Source organism: Balaenoptera ricei, chromosome 8, assembly GCF_028023285.1.
Source record: "Balaenoptera ricei isolate mBalRic1 chromosome 8, mBalRic1.hap2, whole genome shotgun sequence".
Taxonomy (NCBI): domain Eukaryota; kingdom Metazoa; phylum Chordata; class Mammalia; order Artiodactyla; family Balaenopteridae; genus Balaenoptera; species Balaenoptera ricei.
The window spans coordinates 74,054,127-74,076,545 of NC_082646.1; the positions used below are offsets into that span (position 1 = coordinate 74,054,127).

A 22,419-nucleotide genomic window follows, 5' to 3' on the forward strand; every position below is an offset into this window, starting at 1 on the left:
AACTAGGAGTAAGTCGTGTCAAACCTGCCCAGTTTCCTTCTCCTAGGATGAAGGTGGAAATGCCAATGTCACTCTGAACAGAGTACCTGCAGGTTAATGGCACAGGCTTTCATATCATCATTATGGACACAACAGAAAAATTCAGGCTGGATGACAATGCTAAGAAGCAGAGGCAAACCTGACTGAATACCTGTAGTTAAGAGTTACTGATTCAGGGCCCACGGGGAAACTTCCAGGACAGTCTTTGGTCCTGTTCTGTTCAACATATTCATTCATTCTTCCAATCTCTCACTTACTCACTCAACAGACACTTGAGAGCTTATTATATGTCAGGCGTGCAGAATATACAAAGATGATTCCCACCTGAAGCCTAGGATACTGAAAAATAGACAGAAAAAAAAAACCCCAGCATGACAAATGCTTGACTGAGTTGCTAGGAAGCTCCAAGGGTAGAGCCTGACCCCAACCTGGCCTCTTGAGGGAGGTCACTATCTATATCAAAGGTCTGATCGTCTCAGGAAAGATATCATGAAGCTAGGAAGTACCACTAACACCAAAAATCACATACACATGAGTTGGAAAAGGTGGACAATATAAAAACATCCATGTGAAACCCATTTGCAGTTACTGACGAATCCTGTCTTTAGGTTGCTGGAGGACACTACTCTTGTTCTGAGGCCTCACTAACAGACCTTTGTCAGAGGCCTCTAAGCAGGGCAAGGTGTCCAGAGAGTGAAGAACGGGGCTCATGTCAGATGAGGACTCTAAAGGCACCCTGACTTTCTAGGGCTACCCCACCTTCTCCAAGCCCATGACTCCACTCATGTTTCTCCTCTGCTTTCTCACAGGGAATCACCCACAGTCAACAGACTCAGGAACTTCAAGATCCCTGATGGTACCCTGGTTGGCCCACTCGAGGGAAGAGGCAGCTGGAAGACAGCTCCCGAGTCAGCTCCCAACAACAAGGTGGGCCATCGGTGGCATGTTTCCAGTTTGCAAGATCTTTCTTGTCTGTCCGCTCTCTCCTCCCCAATCTTAGCCCCAGGGTTTTCCCTTCCAGCACACGCTAGAGGAGAAAGACTGAGAAACGTACAACCAGGTACCAAGGCTGTCTATCCCAGGCAGTCATTTCACCCTCCCAGCCCTTCCTGTTTCTCTGTTTAATGAGGACAGTGGACTAGATAATTCCTAGGGGACCTTCCAGCTCTGCCTGCAGCATGTGTAGGCTCTGTAAACAGTCTCCTCCTGGAAGAAGTCACCATTTAAAAGGACTTCAAAGAGAGGGCAATGCTTAATACGAGTGAGCGAACGGTGGAATTCTGGGCATCCAAGAGTTCTTACTTGGGTTCCCCCACCTGTGTAGGGAGCGCTCTGGCAGGGACCCTCCATGGGGACTGACCTCTTCAGTGACGATCGAGATAGCACCTGTGCAGCCTGGTTCATGGCCCTGACCCAGGCGTTCATGTCCTCCTGGGTGTCGGCACTGAAGTAGTAGGTCCTCATGCCCGACTGCTCGGCCTGAGAGCCCCGGGTGGAGCTATTATAGATGAGTGCTCGCATCCCCATGTGCACGGCCTGGAAGGAGAAGACGGAAACCCACGTCAGAGAGGTTAGTGTGCATCTCGCTTCCAGGAGCAAAAACCAGAGACACCCCGGCCAGGTTCTCCCTTCTTCCAGACTAAAAGCCCACGCACCACCCAGCTTATTTCCACACCTGGAAAAAAGTCACGGGCTGGATTCCCTTTTCTTGGTGAAGCCAGGCCTAGGAACAGCTGTGTCTGTTCCCCACAGAAAAAGCCCCGCAGCTGTACCTGTTTCCTACTTATCTTACTCCCACTTAGGGAGGGGCACACAGTCAATTCAAGGTTTATTTGAGAAAGAGATTTTTTTTTACAAACCCTCATTCCATAGAAGCAGACTCTCGGGAATCCCTGTTTTGGTTCTTCTGAAGCACCTGCTGACTGGAATTGATTCAAAAATCAGCTGCTCAACAGCAGGCAGCTCGGTGCAGATATTCACTCTGCTTCCTGCTTGGGCATGAAACACGATGTACGCCCATCAAGGAAGCTGCTCTTTTGTCTCGCCAAAGAGGCAATACAAAGTTCAGCTGAGCAGTCCAACACTTGACTGAAGACCCTGGCACACCTACTATACGTCAGGAAGCCTCAAGGTGCTTTCACATGTTCCACAGGTACTGGGAAAAGCAACCGCAATGGACTGCGAACAAGAAGTTTTCCCCCTTGTGCTCTGATAAGCAAGGTCCTTTACATTTGCAAGGAAAAAGCTCACCAAATCCACATAGGAAAATGATGTGGAAATAGGAAGATTTACAGAGCGCCTACTATGTGTCTCCTAGGTACTTCCGTGACTTTAATCTCATTTTAATCCCAACAGCCTTATAAGGAAGGAACAGAATCTCTTTTACAGATGTGGTAAGTGAAGCTCTGAGAAGTTAAGTAACTTTCCTAGATTTCCACGCTTGGTCACAGATTCTTCACAGCACGTATTACCTGGCATTCTTTATTTTACATGCTTGTTTATCATCTGTCTCTTCCCTGCAGAAAAACTCGATGAGAGCAGGGACTCTGTCTATTTTGTTCACTACTATATCCCCAGGAACAGTGCCTGGTACATAGTAGGTGCCCAATAAATATTTTTTGAATGAATGAAAAGTTGGAGGCAGGATTCACACCTAGGAATATCTGACTCTGAGTCCAAGCTTCTCTGTACAGTGCTCTCAGGCTCTATCCAGAAATGAGTCTGATACAGATCACTAGTCTGATAATCTGGATCCAGAATGACAGACAGATGCCATGCAAGGACCAGTCAGAGAAAGCAAAATGAGAGAACTAAACAGAATCTGGAAAATGACATGTTTCTAAAATCACCAATGGTCATGGATAAAACCTCTCAGATGAACTGTCAGCATTCGCTTCTCCACTCACATGCCTAACATCCAGGTCCAAAAACGTTATTAAATACGGGCCTGCTTGTGACATTCACATATCTGAATCCATCCAGCCCAGTGCCAAGGGAGTCCAGGCAAACTCGGCCTTCAGCTAAGGGTTCCACAGCGGCTTCTGGGGCAGGCATTTACTTGAGTAAGCTAAGGTGATTCACTGAACAATCACTGACTTACAGAGGACTAAACATGAAACAGAAGTAAGCTTGAACCGACCTTAACTTGGGAAGTATAAGGAGTGTCATTCACCACAACTCCTACTACAAATGACTGCTCCATGGTATCTGTTTGCAGAATGGGACTAGCCCCATCTACCCTGGCAGAACTAGCTGATGGCTAGTTTTCCTGGAGAAAGCTCTGAATGGGTAATCAATCATCTATAGTGCAGTGATACCAGACCTGTGGATGTTCAGAAGAAAAGTACCTAACCCATCCGGAGGACTTAAGGAAGGCTTCCTAGAGGAGGTGGCCCCTGAGCAGACACCTGAAGGACAAGTAAGTAAGAGTTGGGGAACTCTTCAGGGCATTCCAGGCTGTGACTAAAGCTCAAGGGGGGTGGGGGTTGGGGGGAACGATGGCTCCTAAGGCCACCGAGAGCCCTGCTTGGCTCATCCTGCAGACCTAGCGGAGCCTCAGGGCGCATCTAGCACCCTGGCTCCCTGACAATGCCTAGGAGCTGCCTGGCTGCGAGTACAGTTAGAGAAGACAGACAAGAGAGGACCACATAACCCTTTAGGCTCTGCCTATGCACCACTACAGATACTCTGAACAATCTCAGGCAAGGTGCCCTAGCAACAGTCAGAGAATTTCAGCTCTGCAAACTGAGAAGAACTGACATCGGAGGCAAGCATAAGGCCCAGGACACAAAATACTGCACACTCCTCAGTATGCCCAAGAACATGGATCCTGAACTGTCCCAGGGCCCATCCTCAGGTTCCTAAAAGAATGACACTGCAACCCAAAGGGAAGGGAACTCTTTCACACTCAGGAAACCACAGCCCTGTCTGGAGAACCACCTGAACATCACCCGTTCTGTCTGCAATAGCTTTTCTCCCTTCTCAGACCCTGAAGACCCCAATCATCCCCCCAAACATGCATGCCTTCTGTCTCCCAGAAAAAATATTTAGGGAACACTCTTGGTGAAGCCTATTTAAAAAAAAAAAAAAAAAAGAATGTACGACACATAAAAGATGTTTTCCTAGACTGTATTTTCACACCTCCCAACGAACTGTTAAGATGAACTATATATAGTTATTATAATCAGTTACTCTGAGGATATCCCAAACGCTGTCCCCCCACCCCCCAAATTCACATGCAACAGTGTTATCCCAATTGTTTGCCCAGTAGCAACACTAAACCCTAGAAAGGAAGGTTTTTCTGAGGAAGGCTTTCAGGCTGCAAAAGACCAGTGTGACACCCATCGAACAAAATGTTTTCAGAGCCAACAATAAGCAACAGAGGCTCTGAACAATTTAACAGAACAGTATTCCTAAAATGATAGCAATAAACATTAATTGTAACCACCTCCCACCTCCTGCAATGTGTATACGGGTGACCAGAGTAAGACATGGAAGAAAAGCAGAGAAGAAGAGAAAGAAATTGTCCTCCTTCCCTGTAATGCAACTGAAAGAGGACAGAGTTCAGGGTGGAGATCTGCCTCCATCATCTTCCAACTTTGGGACTGTGGGCAAGTTTTTTCAGCTCTCTGATCCTCGTGTTCCTAATCTATAAAATGAAGCTAATGATCCTGACCTCACAGGCTCCCCACAAGCATCAAATGAGGTAACACGGATAAAAGTAGTTCTCAGTCACAAAAGGTTTTACAGAAATAAGGCAATACCATATCACGCAACATGAAGCGAAGGAGGATCCAGAATCTTCAACCCACAGCAACTCTGGAGTCACCGGGGACAGTGACAGCGGTAAGAAAGCATGAGAAGGGCTGTGCTGATACTAGTCACAGAAATAGCAACAGGAAAAGAGGGGTCTAAATACTTAAGCAAGGCTGGGGGACTCGAAAGCTCAGATACAGATGAAAGTACCGTGATGTGATATTACTCTTGTTTAAAGAATTTATGACTTTGTTAACATGAGTCTGAAACGCTCAACCTCTTAACTTCTTCCCCCCAACCCTCCAACAGAAACAACTGCTTTTGTGAAGCCATGTTGGGGAACACAACGTTTCTTAGGATGGAATTGCTGCACTGGAGGAGCGGGGGGCAGTACCTTAAAGGAATACTTGCGACTTATGCGATCCTCGGGGGCCACTGTTGAGATCACGTAGCTGGGCAGAGGAATGCTCCCAAGGACCACTTCTTCTCGGCTGTCTTTGAATGGAAAAACATATCACAATAACCTTCTGTGGCACCTTCCTTGGGCTGGTCCATCCCACTGCCCTAGTTCAAGGCTCCTCATCTCTCCCAGGATGACTGCAATCACGGATCGCCCATTCAGATGCTCTGGGGACCTTTGTGCTAGTGCTGGAACTACACAGGTGAATCAGACAGGGCCCTCTCCCCGAGGACGGGGACAGGCATGTAAACACGCTCTGCTCGACCTGCTAACTCCTGAAATACAGAGGCATACCAGGTGCTGCAGGAACACACAGACAGGAGTGGCACACAGCCTGGGGAAGTGGAGAAGGCTTCAGAAGGTGACATTTAAACTTTTATAAAGGATGGGGAAGGGAATTCTGGGTGGTACACACCTCATAGGCGACGTTAGAGCAGGTGTGAAATATCCTACCTTTGATGTCTATTCTCTTCCTCCCCCAAACCGTCTTCGTTACCAGAGGTAACTTCCTAATGACAGAATTGGTCCCACTGCTCTCCCACCCAAAGGCACTTGCTGACTGTCCACTGGATACAGAATGAAGCCCAACTTCCTCTGCCTAGGGTCACAGCCCTTTTGCATTTTGGCTCTTATCCACCTCCTGAGCCTTATCTCCTAGTGTGTGCTCCGTGCAAGACTCACTCTGGCTTTGCAGGTCTGTCATTCCACTTTCTTCTGCTTCTAGAACTTTAATCAAGTTGTTTCTTCTGCCTAAATGCCCATCTTCCCCCTACACATGGGCAAAGCTCTATCCATCCTAAAAAGCCCAACTCGAGCCCTAATTCTTCTAAGGAGCCTGCCCAAGTTCTCCAATATGGAATTGGCTTCTTGTTCCTCTTGAACTGCCTAAGCACTTTGGATGTCTTCCAAAGCCTAGTCTTGTCTTAAAATTAGACTATCTCTTCCTCCATATTTTGAGCCTTACTTCCTTCTCACCTTTGCACAGCCCCTAATTCTATGTACTGGGGCTCCACAAATGTTCATATGGCCAATTTAATTCACCAGTTGCCCATCCAATAACAGGGGATAAATCCAGATAACAGGTTACAAAATATAATGTTCACCTATACTTCCCATCTCTCCAGATTGAATCAAAGGTGTGCCTGTGCCCCAAGTGAGGCAGAAGCTGGAAAACCTCCAGATCTTGAGACCTTAAGTAGAAGGCAAACCAGATTCTATTATTTTAACTCAACAAGTGGCACTTCCAGTGCTGGGACTGGTAAAAATGAAATCACCAACCATGCACATATGTAAAAGTGAACACTTTGGCAGGTTAACAGGTTATCAATTAGCTCAGGCCACTGGTCCATGCACTGGATTTGAGAAGACCACCATTTGCATCACCTCACCACCCCCTCTGGCACAAAGACCCCTTGGTGGCCTGAGCCTCAGCTCACCTTTATAGTAAAACAAGCAATAATCAGCCAGCACAAACCACCTCCTTTTCCACAGCCTCATCCCAGAACTGTCCTGCAAAGCAAAGGAAACTAATCAGGGCAATATCTGAGCATACCGTTCCCCCTCCCCAGTCATGTACAACCTGATTCTGGAACCGAGACTTGCCCATATTCACTCTTTCTTTCAATAAATTAGTAAGTTTTTACTGCATAGCCATTCTTTGAATAGGACATTAAAATTTAGATCCAATGATGGCTTATCCCCAGGAAGTTTTGTTTCCTATAAACAGACTAATATATCATAAGCATCCTCCTATTAGAAAGGAAGATATGAATTCAAAAATACAGTTCTCGGGCTTCCCTGGCAGTCCAGTGGTTAAGATTCCACGCTTCCACTAAAAGGGGCGCGGGTTCGATCCCTGGTTGGGGAACTCTCACATGTCGCGCAGTGTGGCCAAAAAACCCAAAAATACAGTTCATCCGTTAAGAAAGAAATCAGTTTTTAACAAAAGGGAAGTTATTTATTTATTTATTCCTTCCTTCCTTCCTTCATTCACTGATTCAGGTGCTACACTGTAAAATACCTTCACTTATACTGATTAGAAAATTGGTTTACATAGTATGAAACAAAGAGTTTAAGTTAGCTAATTAATCAATGAGGCAAAGTTCTCATTTGACTAAGTTCAGTTATCTACCACAAAGGACTGATTTTGCTGTGTTTTTCCTTCCTTTCAACAGAAAAAAACCTGGATTTTCTTGTGAAAATTTTTTAAAAATATGGCTAGGGTAGGAAAATAGTAGTTTTAGGGTCACTTTTCTCCCAAACCTAGGAAAATTCCAGAGCCATTTTTAGCTGTTAAAATTGTCTTCCTTCTGCAAAAGTTTTTGACAGGCTTAAATTTTAAAAATTTTTATTCATTCTCCATTTACTAAAGTGTTAAAAACTTGCTAAGCTCCTGCATTTCTTGGTTTTATCTTCTGCATTGACCAGGTGATCTGGCGTATGATACTTGCTTTGTTTGAAAAGCTCTTCTCCATCCTTCCACATCTGCTTCAAATGTCACTTCCTCTGGAAAGCCTTTCAGGATTCCCCCAAGCATAGCTACATTCTCTCTGCTGTGTGCCCACAGCACTGTACACAGACCTTGGTTACAGCTACAGCACAGCCAAGGAGCCGAGGGGCCTGGGCCAGGGGGTGTCTGTTGGGGAGAAGGATTATTTACAATACCTTCCCTCTACCTCCACATTTCAAAGGAGTTTTGTTTAACGGAGACGGGGATGCAAGTGGAAAAAGTCAGAGGGTTAGATTACTCAGGTAAGAAAAGGGAATGAGAACAGAGCTGTGAGGGAAGAGGGAATCATTAAGAGAGGGTGGTGCCAGAGGAGTATCGGCCAGAAGAGGCTGGAGAGCTGTGGGAGCTGCCATGCGGAGCAGAACTGGGGGGAGAGATTTCAAGGGGACATTTAGGAATTTATTCTGTGTGGTGTGAAAGGTGATGTCTTCCTCTGTTTTCCCACAAAGCCTTTAGTAAAAATGTACATCATTGCTCTCAGAATTTGTGTGTTTTTGGATAACATGCTATGTGAGAGACTGTGCTGGGTGATGACATGACACGTGAGAGGTGTTTCTATGTTTCCCCCTGCAGACTATGACATGAGTTCCTCAAGGGCAGGAACCACATGTTACTTATCTCTTTGTCCTTGCTGTGAGAGCACTTAGAACATGGCAGGCACTTGGTGGGTGGGTGGGTAGATGAATGGATGGATGGCAAGAAGGGAAGGAAGGAGACAAAAGGGACGTGTTCTCTGACCCTGGGAGCTCACAGCCTATCCAAGGCCAGGGGACCAGAGGCAGAACAATCGCCTCTGGTGAAGTTGTGGTGAAGTGCAGTGAAGCTAGAGATGAAGGATGGCCTGTGCGAGGAGGAGCAGCTGGTGATGGTGCTGAAGTTTCTAACCTGGGTGCCTAGGAAAATGGTGGTACCCCACCAAGATCCAGAAAAAAACAGGTTAGGGGAAAAAGACAGGTAAGGGGTCAGGAGACAATGAGCTGAGTTTGGCTGATTTGGAATCTGAGGTGCTAGGATGCTAGGTATGTGTGTTAGACTGGGGGAAAGGAAAAGATGGGATTTTTCAGGCAAATGATAACAAAGGCTCTTTCGCACCAGGAAGGCAAGTGCTGGCAGAGGATTGGCGGTAAGGCTGGATTCATACTGACCCACCCACACTTGGGCCCGAGTCCCAGGACAGCCAAGAGCACTGGGAACCAAAGCGGTTAAGTGGGTTTGGGGAAGGAAACTGCAGCCATTGAGCAGACTGCCGACTCACAAAAACGAACAGCAAGTCGCTTTTAGCACAGTGGGCAGAATCTACTGGCCTCAGACAAACTCAGGAACAGAAAGCTTATTATGAGCCTGTTCCCAGTTCCCAGGGGTCAGGGTAAGGAAGGAATTCAGCAAGAACTACCTCCCTGCCACCCCTCCCTCCTCAGTCTCCTCACCTGCTTGTGCAACCAGCCCCTCACCACCACCGGAACATTGGGGTTCCTCCGAATGGCTTGGTCCCTCTTCCCAAAGCTGTGGACTTTACTGCTGGACTTTATGATCTAGGAAAGAGCAGACTTGAACTCTAGCAGCAGGGGGGATTTGGGGAGGCCCAAAAAGCACTTGCATGATAGGAGGGCTGTAGGCTCCCTGTGCCTTCATCTATGCAGCAGTGCCCTCTGATCAAAAGAACAGCAAGAAGACAGAGAATGGGCGTGCACATGGCCGCAGCATCCTAATTAAAAGGTGGGTCCAAGAGCTAGCAAGCTTCCTGTTTGGGTCACAGAGGAAAAAAAACGTAAAGGGATTTTTCAATCAACTTTCACCAGCAGCTGCTGGCCCTAATATGTCCTATGGCTTTCTGGAGCAATGCTACATTCTGGTCACAGAATTTGCCCATTTCCAGATATTTACCCCTCCTATCTGGTTCACTCCTCAGCACCCTCCCCCCTTCTCTACAATGCTGGTTCTCTTCCCTGCTCCTCAGTCACTGCTTCCATATCGTGGGCACAGAAACCTCTGGGCCCTTCTGTTGTGAATCTCACCATGCGGTCTTTGACACACATGTGAACAGAGGTGTGGCCCTCCAAAGACATGACAGGAAAATGAAGAATGCGGCCAAGGCCGTAGATGTCAGTCCTGGTTCTGTCAGCAATCACCTGTTTTCTTGGACGTGTGACATAACCACAATTGGCCTCAATTTCCTGATCTGTCATTTGGGGAGAATACTTATTACATGTTTCCCTCACAAAACTATGGTGAAGATCAAATAGGTTTCTGGCTACAAAGGGGCCTGGCAAAATACAGAAGAGGGGAAGTGGCCAGGAGCTCACCTTGGGGCCAGGCTTGGCCTCCATGGTAGAAGTGGTCCCGGCTGTGGACGTTTCACTGACCATGCTGGACGGTCTTTGGTTTCCCTCTTGCTTCGACATATGTGGATTTGGCCTGTGGGGAGACAGAAGGGAATCCAGTGTATAAGTGGCCAGGCTGCAATGGGAAGTGGAATCTGAGATTTATTTCAGGTTAAACTGGTTGATGGACCTTAAACAGCCCAGGACAGATCTTCTAGACACCACCTAACTCCAGACTGCCGTTAGAGGGCCACGACACCCAGCCTACCCACGTGCTTCAGGGAATCAAGAGCATGACAGATGGGCAATCTCCACAGCCTGACACCCCACGAAGGGGCCAGGTCACTGCGCCTGCTGTCCCAAGGTCCCCACCTTTATTTTCTTACTCGGGTGTCTGTGGCAACTGCCCCATCAGATGGGCACACACGGTTTACCCCACTCTTCACAGCAAAAGCAATCCACACTCCTTACACACACACACACACACACACACACACACACACATACACACACACTCACACCTCCATTTCCCCTGGCTCCCAAAAGAAGCTGTTTCTAATGAGTAACAAGAAACCACTTGCGCACACATCCACACCCCCAGATACACAGAATCGCTTACATAAATGCCAGTGGGGCTTGCCTCCCAAAATAGTTTACTCAACAAAGAGTCTTATTCTAGGAACACCCCATTAGCCCCAAAATAGAGCCATTGAAGATATTAACCCCTTGTGCCATGCCTGGAGAGCAGGAAGAAATGAAGCACGCCTGCATCCCCAGCGAAGTTCCCCTTGATGTGTCCCCGTCAGCCTCCAGCAACATCATGCATCCCACCAAGAAGGTCCACCTGCCCTGGGAGGGCCAGTGCCCTGGGAACATCATGGTATAGCACTTAAGAGCCATCACAGAGAACCCTTCTTACCTGCTTCCACGGAGCCCCAGCATTTGCCAGTCTTTCAAAGCAGCAGCGGCAGCAGATGACTCCACACAATGCAATCCCTACCCTTAAACAGCTCAATGCTTGATTCCCAGACCCTGCTAACTCTAGGATCTGTAAGCCTTCCTCAAAGTGTTAAGTCCCAGCATTCTATGGCTGGGTTGTCTGCTGCTCTGATGGGCAACAGGATCCAGGTAGCTGCAGTAAACTGCGGCTTTTGGCTTGAGGAGTGGAGAAAATCTGATTTGGAGGCCTGGGCCGGGGCCCTGAGGAGATGGAGATGGAGGCGGAGGATCCAGGCAAGACACATCTGAGGAAGACACGCTCTGGATGTCTGGTCGCCGGGCTCACTTTTACACAGGTGCTACGAGGGAAAATCCTAGTTTCCACCCTGGAGACATGCTGCTTCCTTCAAAACCACTGCTGCCCAAAGGATAAGTGATCCTTCCCACACCCCAAGACAGAGACCTGACACCCTGTACCATTAGGGAAGTCCTTCGCGGAAGTAGCTGTGACCCCCGTGCTCTCTGAGCTGTACCAGTAGCAGGACCACTGCAGCGGGCACCAGCTTTCCAAGGGGCTGGGCCCTGCCGGATGCTTGGCAGCTGGAGGTGCAAGTCCCACCAGGCAGAAAGATCACTGGCTCCTTGTCAGCTCAGGCACTTACTCCAGATTCCCCACCCCCGGCCTCCATCCCAGCCAGACTTTTGTTACTGCTCCCCACTCAGAGAATGTCACCACACTTAGAGCCCGCTCACTGTTGGCAGAGGCTGTGTGCCGCAGAGATAATTGCCAACCGGGGGTGGGAAGGGGCTCTGAGAGGCTGCCTTGTCCAGCCCCTGCCTCCAGACAGAACTATGCCCGAAACGTCTTCCTGGAACCTGGTCTTGCCTGACTTCAGAGTTACAGAGGTTGAGACAAGGAAGACGAGTTCTCAGATTATCTCAGTCATGGCAGCTGTATCTCTAAGCCAAAATTCAGGACACAAAGTCCAACAGTAAGAAAGGTTTGTTTGGGATTTTATCAATTTTAACTGGCTCCCATTTAAGACACTGATATGAGGGTTATTACAGAATACTTGAGAAATATAAGAAAAAAGCTAAAATGAAAGAAAAAAATCACCATAGTCCTGTTACCCACAGGAAAGTCATTTTTAATACTTGGTATATTTACTTTCATTCTTTTTTATATGCCTGTTTTTTTTTGGGGGGGGGAATGTGTGCTTTTTTGTTTTTATATAATTGTGATCATACTGTGTTTATGATTTTGCAGCTTGATTTTTTTTTTTTTTTTTTTTTAATTTATTTATTTATTTATTTTTGGCTGTGTTGGGTCTTCGGTTCGTGCGAGGGCTTTCTCCAGTTACGGCAAGTGGGGGCCACTCTTTCATCGCGGTGCGGGGACCGCTCTTCATCGCGTTGCGCGGGCCTTTCACCATCGCGGCCCCTCCCGTTGCGGGGCACAGGCTCCAGACGCGCAGGCTCAGCAGTTGTGGCTCACGGGCCCAGCCGCTCCGCGGCATGTGGGATCTTCCCAGACCAGGGCTCGAACCCGTGTCCCCTGCATTAGCAGGCAGATTCTCAACCACTGCGCCACCAGGGAAGCCCTGCAGCTTGATTTTTAAACTTATTGTAATATAAACATCTTCTCCTTTCTTCTTCTTCTTCTTTTTTTAAAAAATATTTATTTATTTATTTGGCTGCACCGGGTCTTAGTTGCGGCATGTGGGATCTTTAGTTGCGGCATGCGGGTCCTTAGGTGCGGCATGGGGGATCTAGTACCCTGACCAGGGATTGAACCCACGCCCCCTGCATTGGGAGCATGGAGTCTTAACCACTGGACCACCAGGGAAGTCCGTCTCCTTTCTTTTAAACTCATCCATGTCATTTTAAATGACTGCATCACATTCCATCAACTAGATATGCCATCACTACTCTGTGGGACAAAGAGAGACTATCTGGATTTGTGATTGCTCAGGAAATCCAGGACAGATGCCCACCACTTTTGCCATTTCTGCACTTTACAATCTTGAGCTCTAACTGTAGTCATCTTCCTGTATTCTAACCCCATGTCCCCTCCCTACACTAGCTTCTGGGATGCTGGCTGGCCGGGGAGCTCCTCTAGCCAAAAGTGCAGGAAGAAAGATGACTTCCTTGCAGCCTTGGGTAGGTGAGGAAAGAAGGTACGACTGCCACCTAGAGAGCCAGGTATGAACAGATTTCAGCTGGAAAAGGACTGTTTGTGGCCCCAACACTGAACATTAGTGAGGGATGGGACGCGGGTTGGGGGGTGGGGACAGGGAGAAACATATGAAGACAACTTCATTCTCCACGACTATAGAGACCTCTGCTCAGCAACATCCAGAGAAAGCTGCCTTATTAGGAGACAGGACTAAAGTCCAAACTAAATCTGCCCCAGAGAGCGGACCATGTCGTCTCTACAAACGGGGAGCGTGTCTTCACCAGGACTCCCCACTCAAGCAAAAGACTCAACCATTACCTGACCAGGTCCCTGACCTGACTCTTTGAAAGAACAAGGCGCACACAGCTACCCACTTGGCCAAGTAACAAGATCTGCATTCAGAGGATGTTCCTCTGAATCTCTTCAGCATGGGCAATGGTCTCTTAGGTCCTCCAAGGGTGACTATCACTTCTGGAAATCACTAGAAGTTATGTGGAATTTCAACTGGTTTAAAACAAAAAAAACCCAAAAAACGACGGTGGTCACGCTTGGGACACCATTTGGTATTCAAAAACGAGGATATGAAAAATGTCTCAAAAACAATTTTCTCACATGGCTGAAAAGCTGGCTCTGATGGAAACTTCTAGAGGTCGTTTACCACATTATTTTGAGCAGTGGGAACATCAGTGGAGCATGTGTGTAGCCTCCTGAAGAGACAACTCTGAAAGGAGCAACAATCACTTGGATGTGGGCATTCTGGCACATTTGCTTCAGCCAGTTACGTCTTACAGGTGTGTTCCCCACTTAAAAGTCTGACAGGGCAGACACTGATTTGTCCTCAACTCCCCAGACTCCTGACAGGTTTTACTCAAGAACGGCGCCCTCCCCCAGAGAAGAGAAGAAGAGCCTGTGCCCCTGAGCCGAGCAGCTGTGAAGGTGGTTTGGTTCCCAGCAGCATGCCCTCAGGCACATGAGTCACACAGATGCCGGCAGAGGCGACAAAAAACTGCACACACTAGGGGAAGGCAGACTCTTAGTGTCATTCAATAAAATCTATTACCTTAAAAGCCTGTTTGCCAGGTTTCTGTGCTATCCTGATTCCCAAAGTACAGTGGGATGATTTGAACAAAGACTTCTCTTTCCTTGACTTGGGCTACATGAATGCTGATTATTCTGCTGGAGGGGTGTGGGCTGAAGTTCAAAACAGTGAGCTAGAGTTTTAACTCAATTGCCTCCCCTCTGAAAAGAACAAAGGAAGTCAGAACCACACAAAAATCAGTCTGGAGAAGCCCAGGAGGAAAGTGACCTTCATTCTACTCCGAACTTCCTCAAGGACATGTCAGGTGAACCTAGGCAGGAAGTCATTTTCTCTGTCCCTCAATTTACCCATCTACAAAAGGAGCTGCTTCTGCTTCCTACATTTCCAGGAGCAAATGCATATAACACGGTCAGACGTAGTAAGAGAGAGAAGTTATAAATTCAGAAGCCACTCCTTTCTGCTGGGTCTGAATTTAGGTGAGTTTGGTTAATGGGCTCCTCAGCTGCCTCTCAGTCAGCATCAGGAACTGGAGCAGACTGAAGCGGCAGCACAGCAAGACCCTATTGCTGTTGCAACAGGTAGGTCGCCAGGCCAAGAATCACCAACCCTTAGGGGCGGGTACACAAGGTCAAGCAAGCAGAGGGACCAGGCTGTATTTGTCCAGCACCTGCTATGTCAGGCACTTTGCCTGCATTATCTCACTTACCCTTGCAAAGCCAGTTTTACCTTCTCCATTTTGTCAAAGAGGAAACTGAGGCTCAGAGAGATTAATGACTTGCCCGAGAGAGAAGCTGGACTCCATAACCTAGGCTTCGCCACAGAGATACCATCCCATGGCAAGTCCTAAGGTCTGGCAGAAACAGGCTTTTGCTCTTCTCAACCCCAAGAGCAACCCCCAAACCAAGAAGATCCTGGGGTGGTGGATAGACCATGAGCCCAGAATAACGGGATCTCTACAAAACTCTGCAGCTTACTGACTCTCCAAGAGTCACGTCACTATTCTGGGCCTCAATTTCCATTTTTGCAAAATGAGGTGAAAAGAACTCTCGTCTCACAAGGTGGTTATGTAGACTGAAATGACGCTTTGAACACCACAAAGCACTGCACTCAACGAAAACCACTGTTTGTCCCTGTTACCAGTGGAGACTCCAGAATTTAAATCTCAGGTATACTTTATTTTTATTTCTAAGGCACTTATCTCCAGAAAGCTGAAGGTACCAGACCATTAACTTCTGAACAGCAATCATTTCGTATAAACACCTTCGCTGGGGCTTCTTTAACGTGTAATAACCCTGTGGCTGGGGGATTGGCCTCCCTTTCTTTCTCCAGGAGAAAGATAATGTCAAGAGTCTTCAAGGCTATGATGGGAGGTTCGAAAGCCATGAGAAATCAGTAATCTCTTACAAAGAAGACATCATTAGATGACATCTGTGTCCCATTAATTCCTAGAAAAAGAGGCACCCCCAATTCATGCTCTATCCTCAAGGATTCTACATGAAGAACTCAGCTGAGATTACTGGGTGCATGAGAACAGGCACACTCACAAATAACCAGCCCAACCAGCATTTTTTAAGGCGCTCACACCCACTACCCTAAGGGGTTTGGGGAAAGCAGTACACAGTGAAAAGCAGGAATAAAACAAAGTTCTTGTCCCAAAACAGGCAGACAAATCCACACCCCCTCTTCCCAGAGAAAGAGACACACAGACGGACCACCAACGCTCCCTGTACACACTCCCAACACCCCGGGGGAGGCTGTCTGACAGGGGTTTTCATTCAGCAACTGTGGCCTCATTACTCAGCTAAGGCTTTCTGCATTCCTTCCCCTTCTCCCCCAACTCCTCTCTTGAACACAAGCTCCCGTTCCTCCCCCTACTCCACACCACCTCGGGAGCTGGAAACCAGCCCAAACGGCACCCCTCACCTGGCACAAAAACAAGCCAGCGAGCTTCAAGGGCTCCTCTCTCCCACCTTCAAACCCAAGCACTGTCCTGAACTTGGCCTGAGTCCCGCTCTGCCGTATGAGCCTGGTCCAGTCTCTTCTGCTGTCCAGACTCCATGTCTCTGTCTATGCCGAGGGAGAACCAGACTTTGACCTCTACTGTCCTTTTCACCTCTGTTCTGCTGTTTCAGAGATGCTACAATTCTAACCCCAGCCTTTGGCAAGCCCTTTTCTAGCATATCTGCTCCTCCTGGATTACCAGGCAGCCACTTAACACATTAGAAAATAGCCTTTTCTAATGGAGATCTGGGTACTTCCAAGACTAGGAGGAGGTAAAAGAAGAGGACAAGGAGGGAAGTCACAGGAAGACAAAAATCACTGTGCAAACAGCAGCTTCCCTTCCACACACAGCAAAGCCACCACTGCAGCATCTTCCTCAGCACAGACAGCCGGAGACGTGGTTGCTGTGTGGCAACGAATGCATCCCCAGTGCCAATGCCCTTCGAAACATCAACATCAAAAGCCAAGCCAACACCCAGGTGTCTGAATGAACTAAGGACACCATCATCACCTCTTCCCTTACCTGTGATTGTCACCAACACCGTCTCTTAGACCAGGAAGGAAAACTGAACAGTCAAGTTTCTGCATCTGCTTGCCAGGTGTTCCCGTTTTTCCTCATTTTTCTGCTGCTATGGCAACCAAATGCAACAGGCAAATCTAGCCCAAGACTGCCAGTCTGGAAAGACAAGGTGCTGGCTGTATCAGCCGCAGACAGCAACACATCAGCCTCACAGCCCGGGGCTCAGCAGATGAGCTACAGGACGGACTCCTTCTCCGAGCTCAGAGTTGTAGCGCACTCCCTCTGCCAACCTGGGCTCTTAATCTCTCACTGCGAGCTTTCACCAACTTGAAACTGCAGGAGGAAGGGAGACAGCCATCTCTAGCAGCAGGAGATACCCCACCCCCAGGCATAATCAGCATATGCCTTGGAGAGTCTTGCCCTGCAGCCTGCAGAGTGAACCCCCAAAGAGGTCAAAGGTCAGGACAGTAAGTCTAACCTTCAGCAAGATAGTATCTTTTAAAGTCTTATCCTCCAAACACCACTCATGAAATTCTAGGCAATTCCAACTGTGGTTTTTTTCTAAGCAGTCCAATGAGAAAACGAAGGGCTGCTCAGACCTCAATGGAGGGAACAAGCTAAAACTTCCTAGGTTGCCCAGAAAGACAGGCCAGGCAAGGGTCCTCTCCCCTAGTTAGGAAACTCCAAGGCGATCTTGGGGGCCTTGCAGCTGGCTTCTGAGCAGAGCAGGCTTCTGAACTTCCAGAGCGCATACTCTCTCAACTAGGCCCCACCTCATCAGCAAATGTTTGACGGAGCCTGGGGATCCGTGTACGCAGCCTGCTGTCAGTCAGCTGCCAGCCTTACGGCTCCGGAATGCTTCTGTCCTCTTCCCCAGGAGCTGCAGAGGCGTCTGTCAGCGGCTTCCTGGGCATCCCAGCACTGAGGAGAAAATGCTCCTGTGCACGGCACCAACCAACAAAACCACAGCCTGGGAGGGAGTTCTCCGTGCCAAGGCTTCCGCCTTTATGAGGGCCTCTGGGTGTGGCCCTTTAAGCCACAAGCTCCCAATTCAAGAAAATCACTGAGAATCAGGAAAGAGGCCTTCAGAAGAAGAGACCACATGATCCAATCACTGTAACTGAAGCCCTGCAAAAAGGCTTGAGGATGTTTTCTGGAGAAGAGACTACCGGGGAAGCTGGCGCCTTTCAAGCAAGTGTGAAGTTATTAGATCAAATTTCATTACTGCAAATACAATTACAATTAAAACTTCTAAGTAGCAGTAGCCTACTTAGTCAACACATTAACGCCTAAGTACAGCCAAGGAAGGGGAATGTCTCCTGAAGACCACTGAGATGAGAGGCAGTAGGTGTAGTAGTTAGAGGCATAGCATCTGCAGCCAGACTACCTGGATTCAAACCCTAACTCTGCCACTTATTAGCTGTGTGACTTCTGGCAAGACTCTTAACCTCTCTGTGCCTCAGTAGCCATGATAATAACGTTATCTTCCTCAAAGGACTGCTGTGGAAATTAATATATGGAAAGCACTTAAAAAAGTACCTGATAATAAATCATAAGGGCTCTAAGTGTTAGCTATACAAATAATAATAATATCAATATTATTATTAATGGAAAAAGCCAACTCTTATTCTAAGAAGTAGATTACTTCACTTAATGTTAAAGATGAAATTCTAGATCTTGAAACAAGGGATGATAGAAAATCTCCTTCCTAGAAAATTAGAGACTGAGCTGAAATTTGCCTGCCTTTTACTTTTACTCATTGATCTGATGCCTGCCTTTGGCAGCCACGTGATAAACATACCCCACTTCCACCTGCCAGCCCTTCTTGAAGACTTACAGCACATCCTCCTTCATCTTCTCTCCTACAGACTAAACATCATCAGCCATAGGACAGGGTTTCCAGAGCCCCTTCCATAAGGGGATTCCCCTCCTCAGGGATATCTCAATTGCTCAACATCCCTCTTGAAATTTAGTACCCAGATCAGAGCGTCTGGGGCTTGGCATGTCCTTGGGGCTCCATAAACTCAGAATGAATTAATGAAGTAGTCCACAAACACCATGGTATACCAGAACTATTCTCCCCCTTCCTCTACACATTATATTTTTATTAATGCAGCCTGGGCTTATATCAGCTCTTCCAAGAGGGATTTCCACATGCCTGTTGGCTTGGGTATGCAGGGGTCTCCCCTGGGGGTCAAGGCTGCAGGACCTGTTGACTGATACCCACCTGCCTTGGGGGTTCTGACAAAGAACTCAGTAGCATAACAGAAAAGGTGAAATGAAAAAACAAACGCTAGTCATGCAACAAAAGATGCTCGTCAGCGACAGTCTCAAAAGGCCCTGCTTCCCTTAATAAATCTGCACTGTGGGTTATTAAGCGTAGTCATTAGTGCTGACCAACAAATATTTCTGATTCCCTTCCCAGATGCCTGGTAGAAAAGCACTTCCCTGCCCCCTTGGAGTTAGGAGTGGTTATGTGACTCGCTTTAGCCAATGAGATGTGAGTGAAAGAGCCAGTGCACAATTCACCAAGTTTCCCTTTTCTGGCTTTTGACAATCATGGAAGCACAGAGATGCAGGTCCTTCAGTAAAGGTGACAGAGCTGAACCCCTCAGAGGACCTATGATGGACACATGGGGCAAAAGTGAGAACCTTAATTGTTCTAAGTCACTGAGATTTTATTTGTCGTTATTACCAGAGCAGACCCTAGACTATCCTGACTGAACCTGTATTACTGAAACAGAAACTAGAACATTCAGAGTTTATGTCCTCTAGATCCACCAGATCATAGCTTTCACATTATTTCTCTTCTCCATGCTTCTAATCAGTAAGATGGGAAACAATCTTTTGGTGGGCATGCACCTGGTATACCAAACAGCTCAGGTGAGCCCCACCTGCCAGCAGTGCGGGAGATGGGTTATCTGTTCACATCAGTAATGCTCTAAAGGAAGTCACCATGGAGAATGTTTTTTTTCTTCTCACAGGATAAGGAATCCCAAGATTATCTGACTAAAATCCATCTGAGATTGCCACTGGAGCCCAAAGAATGATGGGTTATCTGGAGGAGACTTAAGGATAAATAGAAGAATCTGGGAGTAATTCAGGAGGGATGGGAACAGCAGGTTGTTTAAATCAGTGGTTCCCAAACTCTTACCAGAATCAGAATCACCTGAAGGCTTGTTAAAACACAGTTTATGGGGGTCCTACCTCCAGAATCTCTGATTCAGTAGATCTGGGGTGGGGCTTGAGAACTGCATCCCTAACAAGTTCCCAGGGGATGCTGGTTCAGAGACCACACTTTGAGAACCACAGCTCTAGAAGTGGTGAAACCGAGGCAGAGGCTCTGGCGAGAGGAGTCAATGTGACTGTTAACAGACCTTTGGAGAAGGAAAAGAAAAGAGCCAGTTTTCCTTTTTCTACCCAACACATTAATCTGAGAGCTGATATAAAGACACAAACGGTCATCTCAGCCTTTTTTTTTCTCACCACATAACACACTACACAACAAAATTAAGCTCTTCTTAGGGAACAAAGTGGAAATCATATTCCTTAGCACAGTTTTAAAAAATGGTTTCTGGGAAGGCAAATCATGCCTCACTCACCCTCCAGAGCTCCCCCAGGATTTACCTGGAGGAAAAGTCAAGTCTATTTCAGGAGGAAGCAATTTGGATAATTGGCTGCATCCTCCCTCTCCAACCTTATCTCTCCTTCACAATCCTCCATTACATGTCAGTCTTCTTCTGGAAGGTTGCCTATCTCCACTTCACTGAGTTGTTTTTCTGGGGTTTTATCTTGCTCCATCATCTGGTACATAGTCCTCTGCCTTTTCATTTTGTCTATCTTTCTGTGAATGTGGTTCTCGTTCCACAGGCTGCAGGATTGTAGTTCTTCTTGCTTCCACTGTCTGCCCTCTGGTGGATATATAGGGTAATGCCTTATTTCTGCTAGTGTTGGAGGGTCTCCTGCAGAGGCGGGGGCAGCTGTGGCTCACCGCGGGGACAAGGACACTGGCAGCAGAAGTTCTGGGAAGTGACATGTCAGTCTTCTTGCCAAGGCTGGTCACACTTCCCTCAGCTGTGAATGACCCTCACACTCGTGCACACTTATCTTCATCCTCCCCCTTCCTCCAGTTTAGGTCCAGACACTTCAAGAAAGTCTTCCCTCTCTTTCGTCCCCATCACAGCCTATCAATCACCAAGTCCTGTCAATTTTACCTCCCAAGTATCTCCAGAATCCACTTGGTGCTCTTCGTTTTTCATTCTAACTCAACTAGTATAGATCCCCCATGCTCTCCCCTCTCGGTCTTTGCACAAGTTGTTCACCTTGACTGGACAGGTCTCAATTTAAAGAACATCCTTTCCCAGCATGGAGAGGCCTTCCACAATCCCGGAGCCAGGTTACAACCCTCTTTTATCAACTCCCTTTGAACCCTATGTTCCCTCTATCCTGAACATTTATCACATTTGTCATCTCTTGTTTAATTATCTTCCCTACACAACTGTAAGCTCTTTACAGACAGGACCACATTTGTCTTGTTTGCTGCTATAACTGCAGAGTCTGGCATAGCCCCTGACACATGTATGCACTGACTAAGTATTCAATGAATAAGTGCAGCAATCACCACATCAGTTCATAGGAATCATCCCTTCCTCTCAATGCCTAAAGCACATTCTGTCTGCTTCAAGGAATGTCTGGCCATATAGTTGTACCCATCATCTGAAATGAGCAAGCACCCCTTATGACATTCAGGAAACGAGATCTAGAGGGAAAAAGTGACCCTTGAAAAGAAGGAATATCTTTTCCTTGGAAACTGGATGGAATTGAGATTAGCTGCAGAGATATTTTGGTATGATAAAGAAGCTACCTTCTCAGAAGTGGTCAAGGGATAAAGTCTTCTGTTAACAATGAGAAAAAGGATGTGTGTGACAGAGGTGTTTAGTGATGGAAAGTGTGCATTTCTCCAGAAGCTCTTATTAAAGTTGGTAACTTCTCAAGCTAAATGTTCTGATGGATTCTACATCCAGACCTTTAATAATGACAGGCGCCCGTGTCTCCTGGATGCCTAAGGAGGGGGGCTGAACTCAATGACCTCCCAAGAGCTTCTAACCTTCAGGATTCTATAAACAAACTCAGTCCAAGCTGGAATTCGGAGAATCCACATTCTGGCTTTGTCTTTACACAGCAGGTCTTTTTCAATGTAGGAGACAAGACAATCTTTACCTTGCATCCCCTCTTTCTCTAATAGTATTAATGCTTTCAAACACCCCCCAACCCCCCACAAGCCCCACAGTCTGGCTGTCATGTCCTGTGGGCCACGAGCACCAAAATAATTGAGCAAACAGCTTCTGACTAGGGCAAGGGTTAGACCTGACCAAAAAGAGATCAGGCTGGGATGACATCCTGGCTTTTCTACTTCTAGCCAGGCAACTTTGGGCAAGTGACGTGACTTCTTTGGGTCTTAGTATCTTCGTCTCTAAGATGGTGATGATGGTCTACCTCTCAGGATTATTGTATTAAATGAGATATGCATATAAAATCCCCAGCACAGAGTAAACATGCAAGGAATGTCAGTGTGATCATAATTACAGATTTTTAGTTTTAAAAGTTCTGTTGGATAATGATTCTAAGTTGAAAACACTATTGAGATGAAATAATATGTT

General features: G+C 47.2%; 1 protein-coding gene across 12 annotated transcripts in view; it reads right to left on the minus strand.

The window, feature by feature from the left end:
- Nucleotides 1–22,419, minus strand: part of PLEKHA7 (pleckstrin homology domain containing A7) — a 208,344-nt gene that overhangs the window by 60,029 nt on the left and 125,896 nt on the right. For 10 of the 12 annotated variants that reach the window (XR_009504660.1, XR_009504661.1, XM_059931196.1 and 7 more), the window contains 5 exons: nucleotides 10,067–10,178; nucleotides 9,191–9,295; nucleotides 6,691–6,763; nucleotides 5,189–5,289; nucleotides 1,400–1,575 (listed from right to left, as the gene is read on the minus strand). Coding sequence is in view for 10 of the 12 variants with exons in the window: in XM_059931196.1 (XP_059787179.1) it covers nucleotides 1,400–1,575; nucleotides 5,189–5,289; nucleotides 6,691–6,763; nucleotides 9,191–9,295; nucleotides 10,067–10,178 (567 nt within the window). In the remaining 2 variants the exon portion in view is untranslated. Of the gene's footprint in view, nucleotides 1–1,399; nucleotides 1,576–5,188; nucleotides 5,290–6,690; nucleotides 6,764–7,704; nucleotides 7,812–9,190; nucleotides 9,296–10,066; nucleotides 10,179–22,419 lie in introns of those variants that run through there. The other 2 variants (XM_059931200.1, XM_059931199.1) reach the window with 2 other exon arrangements.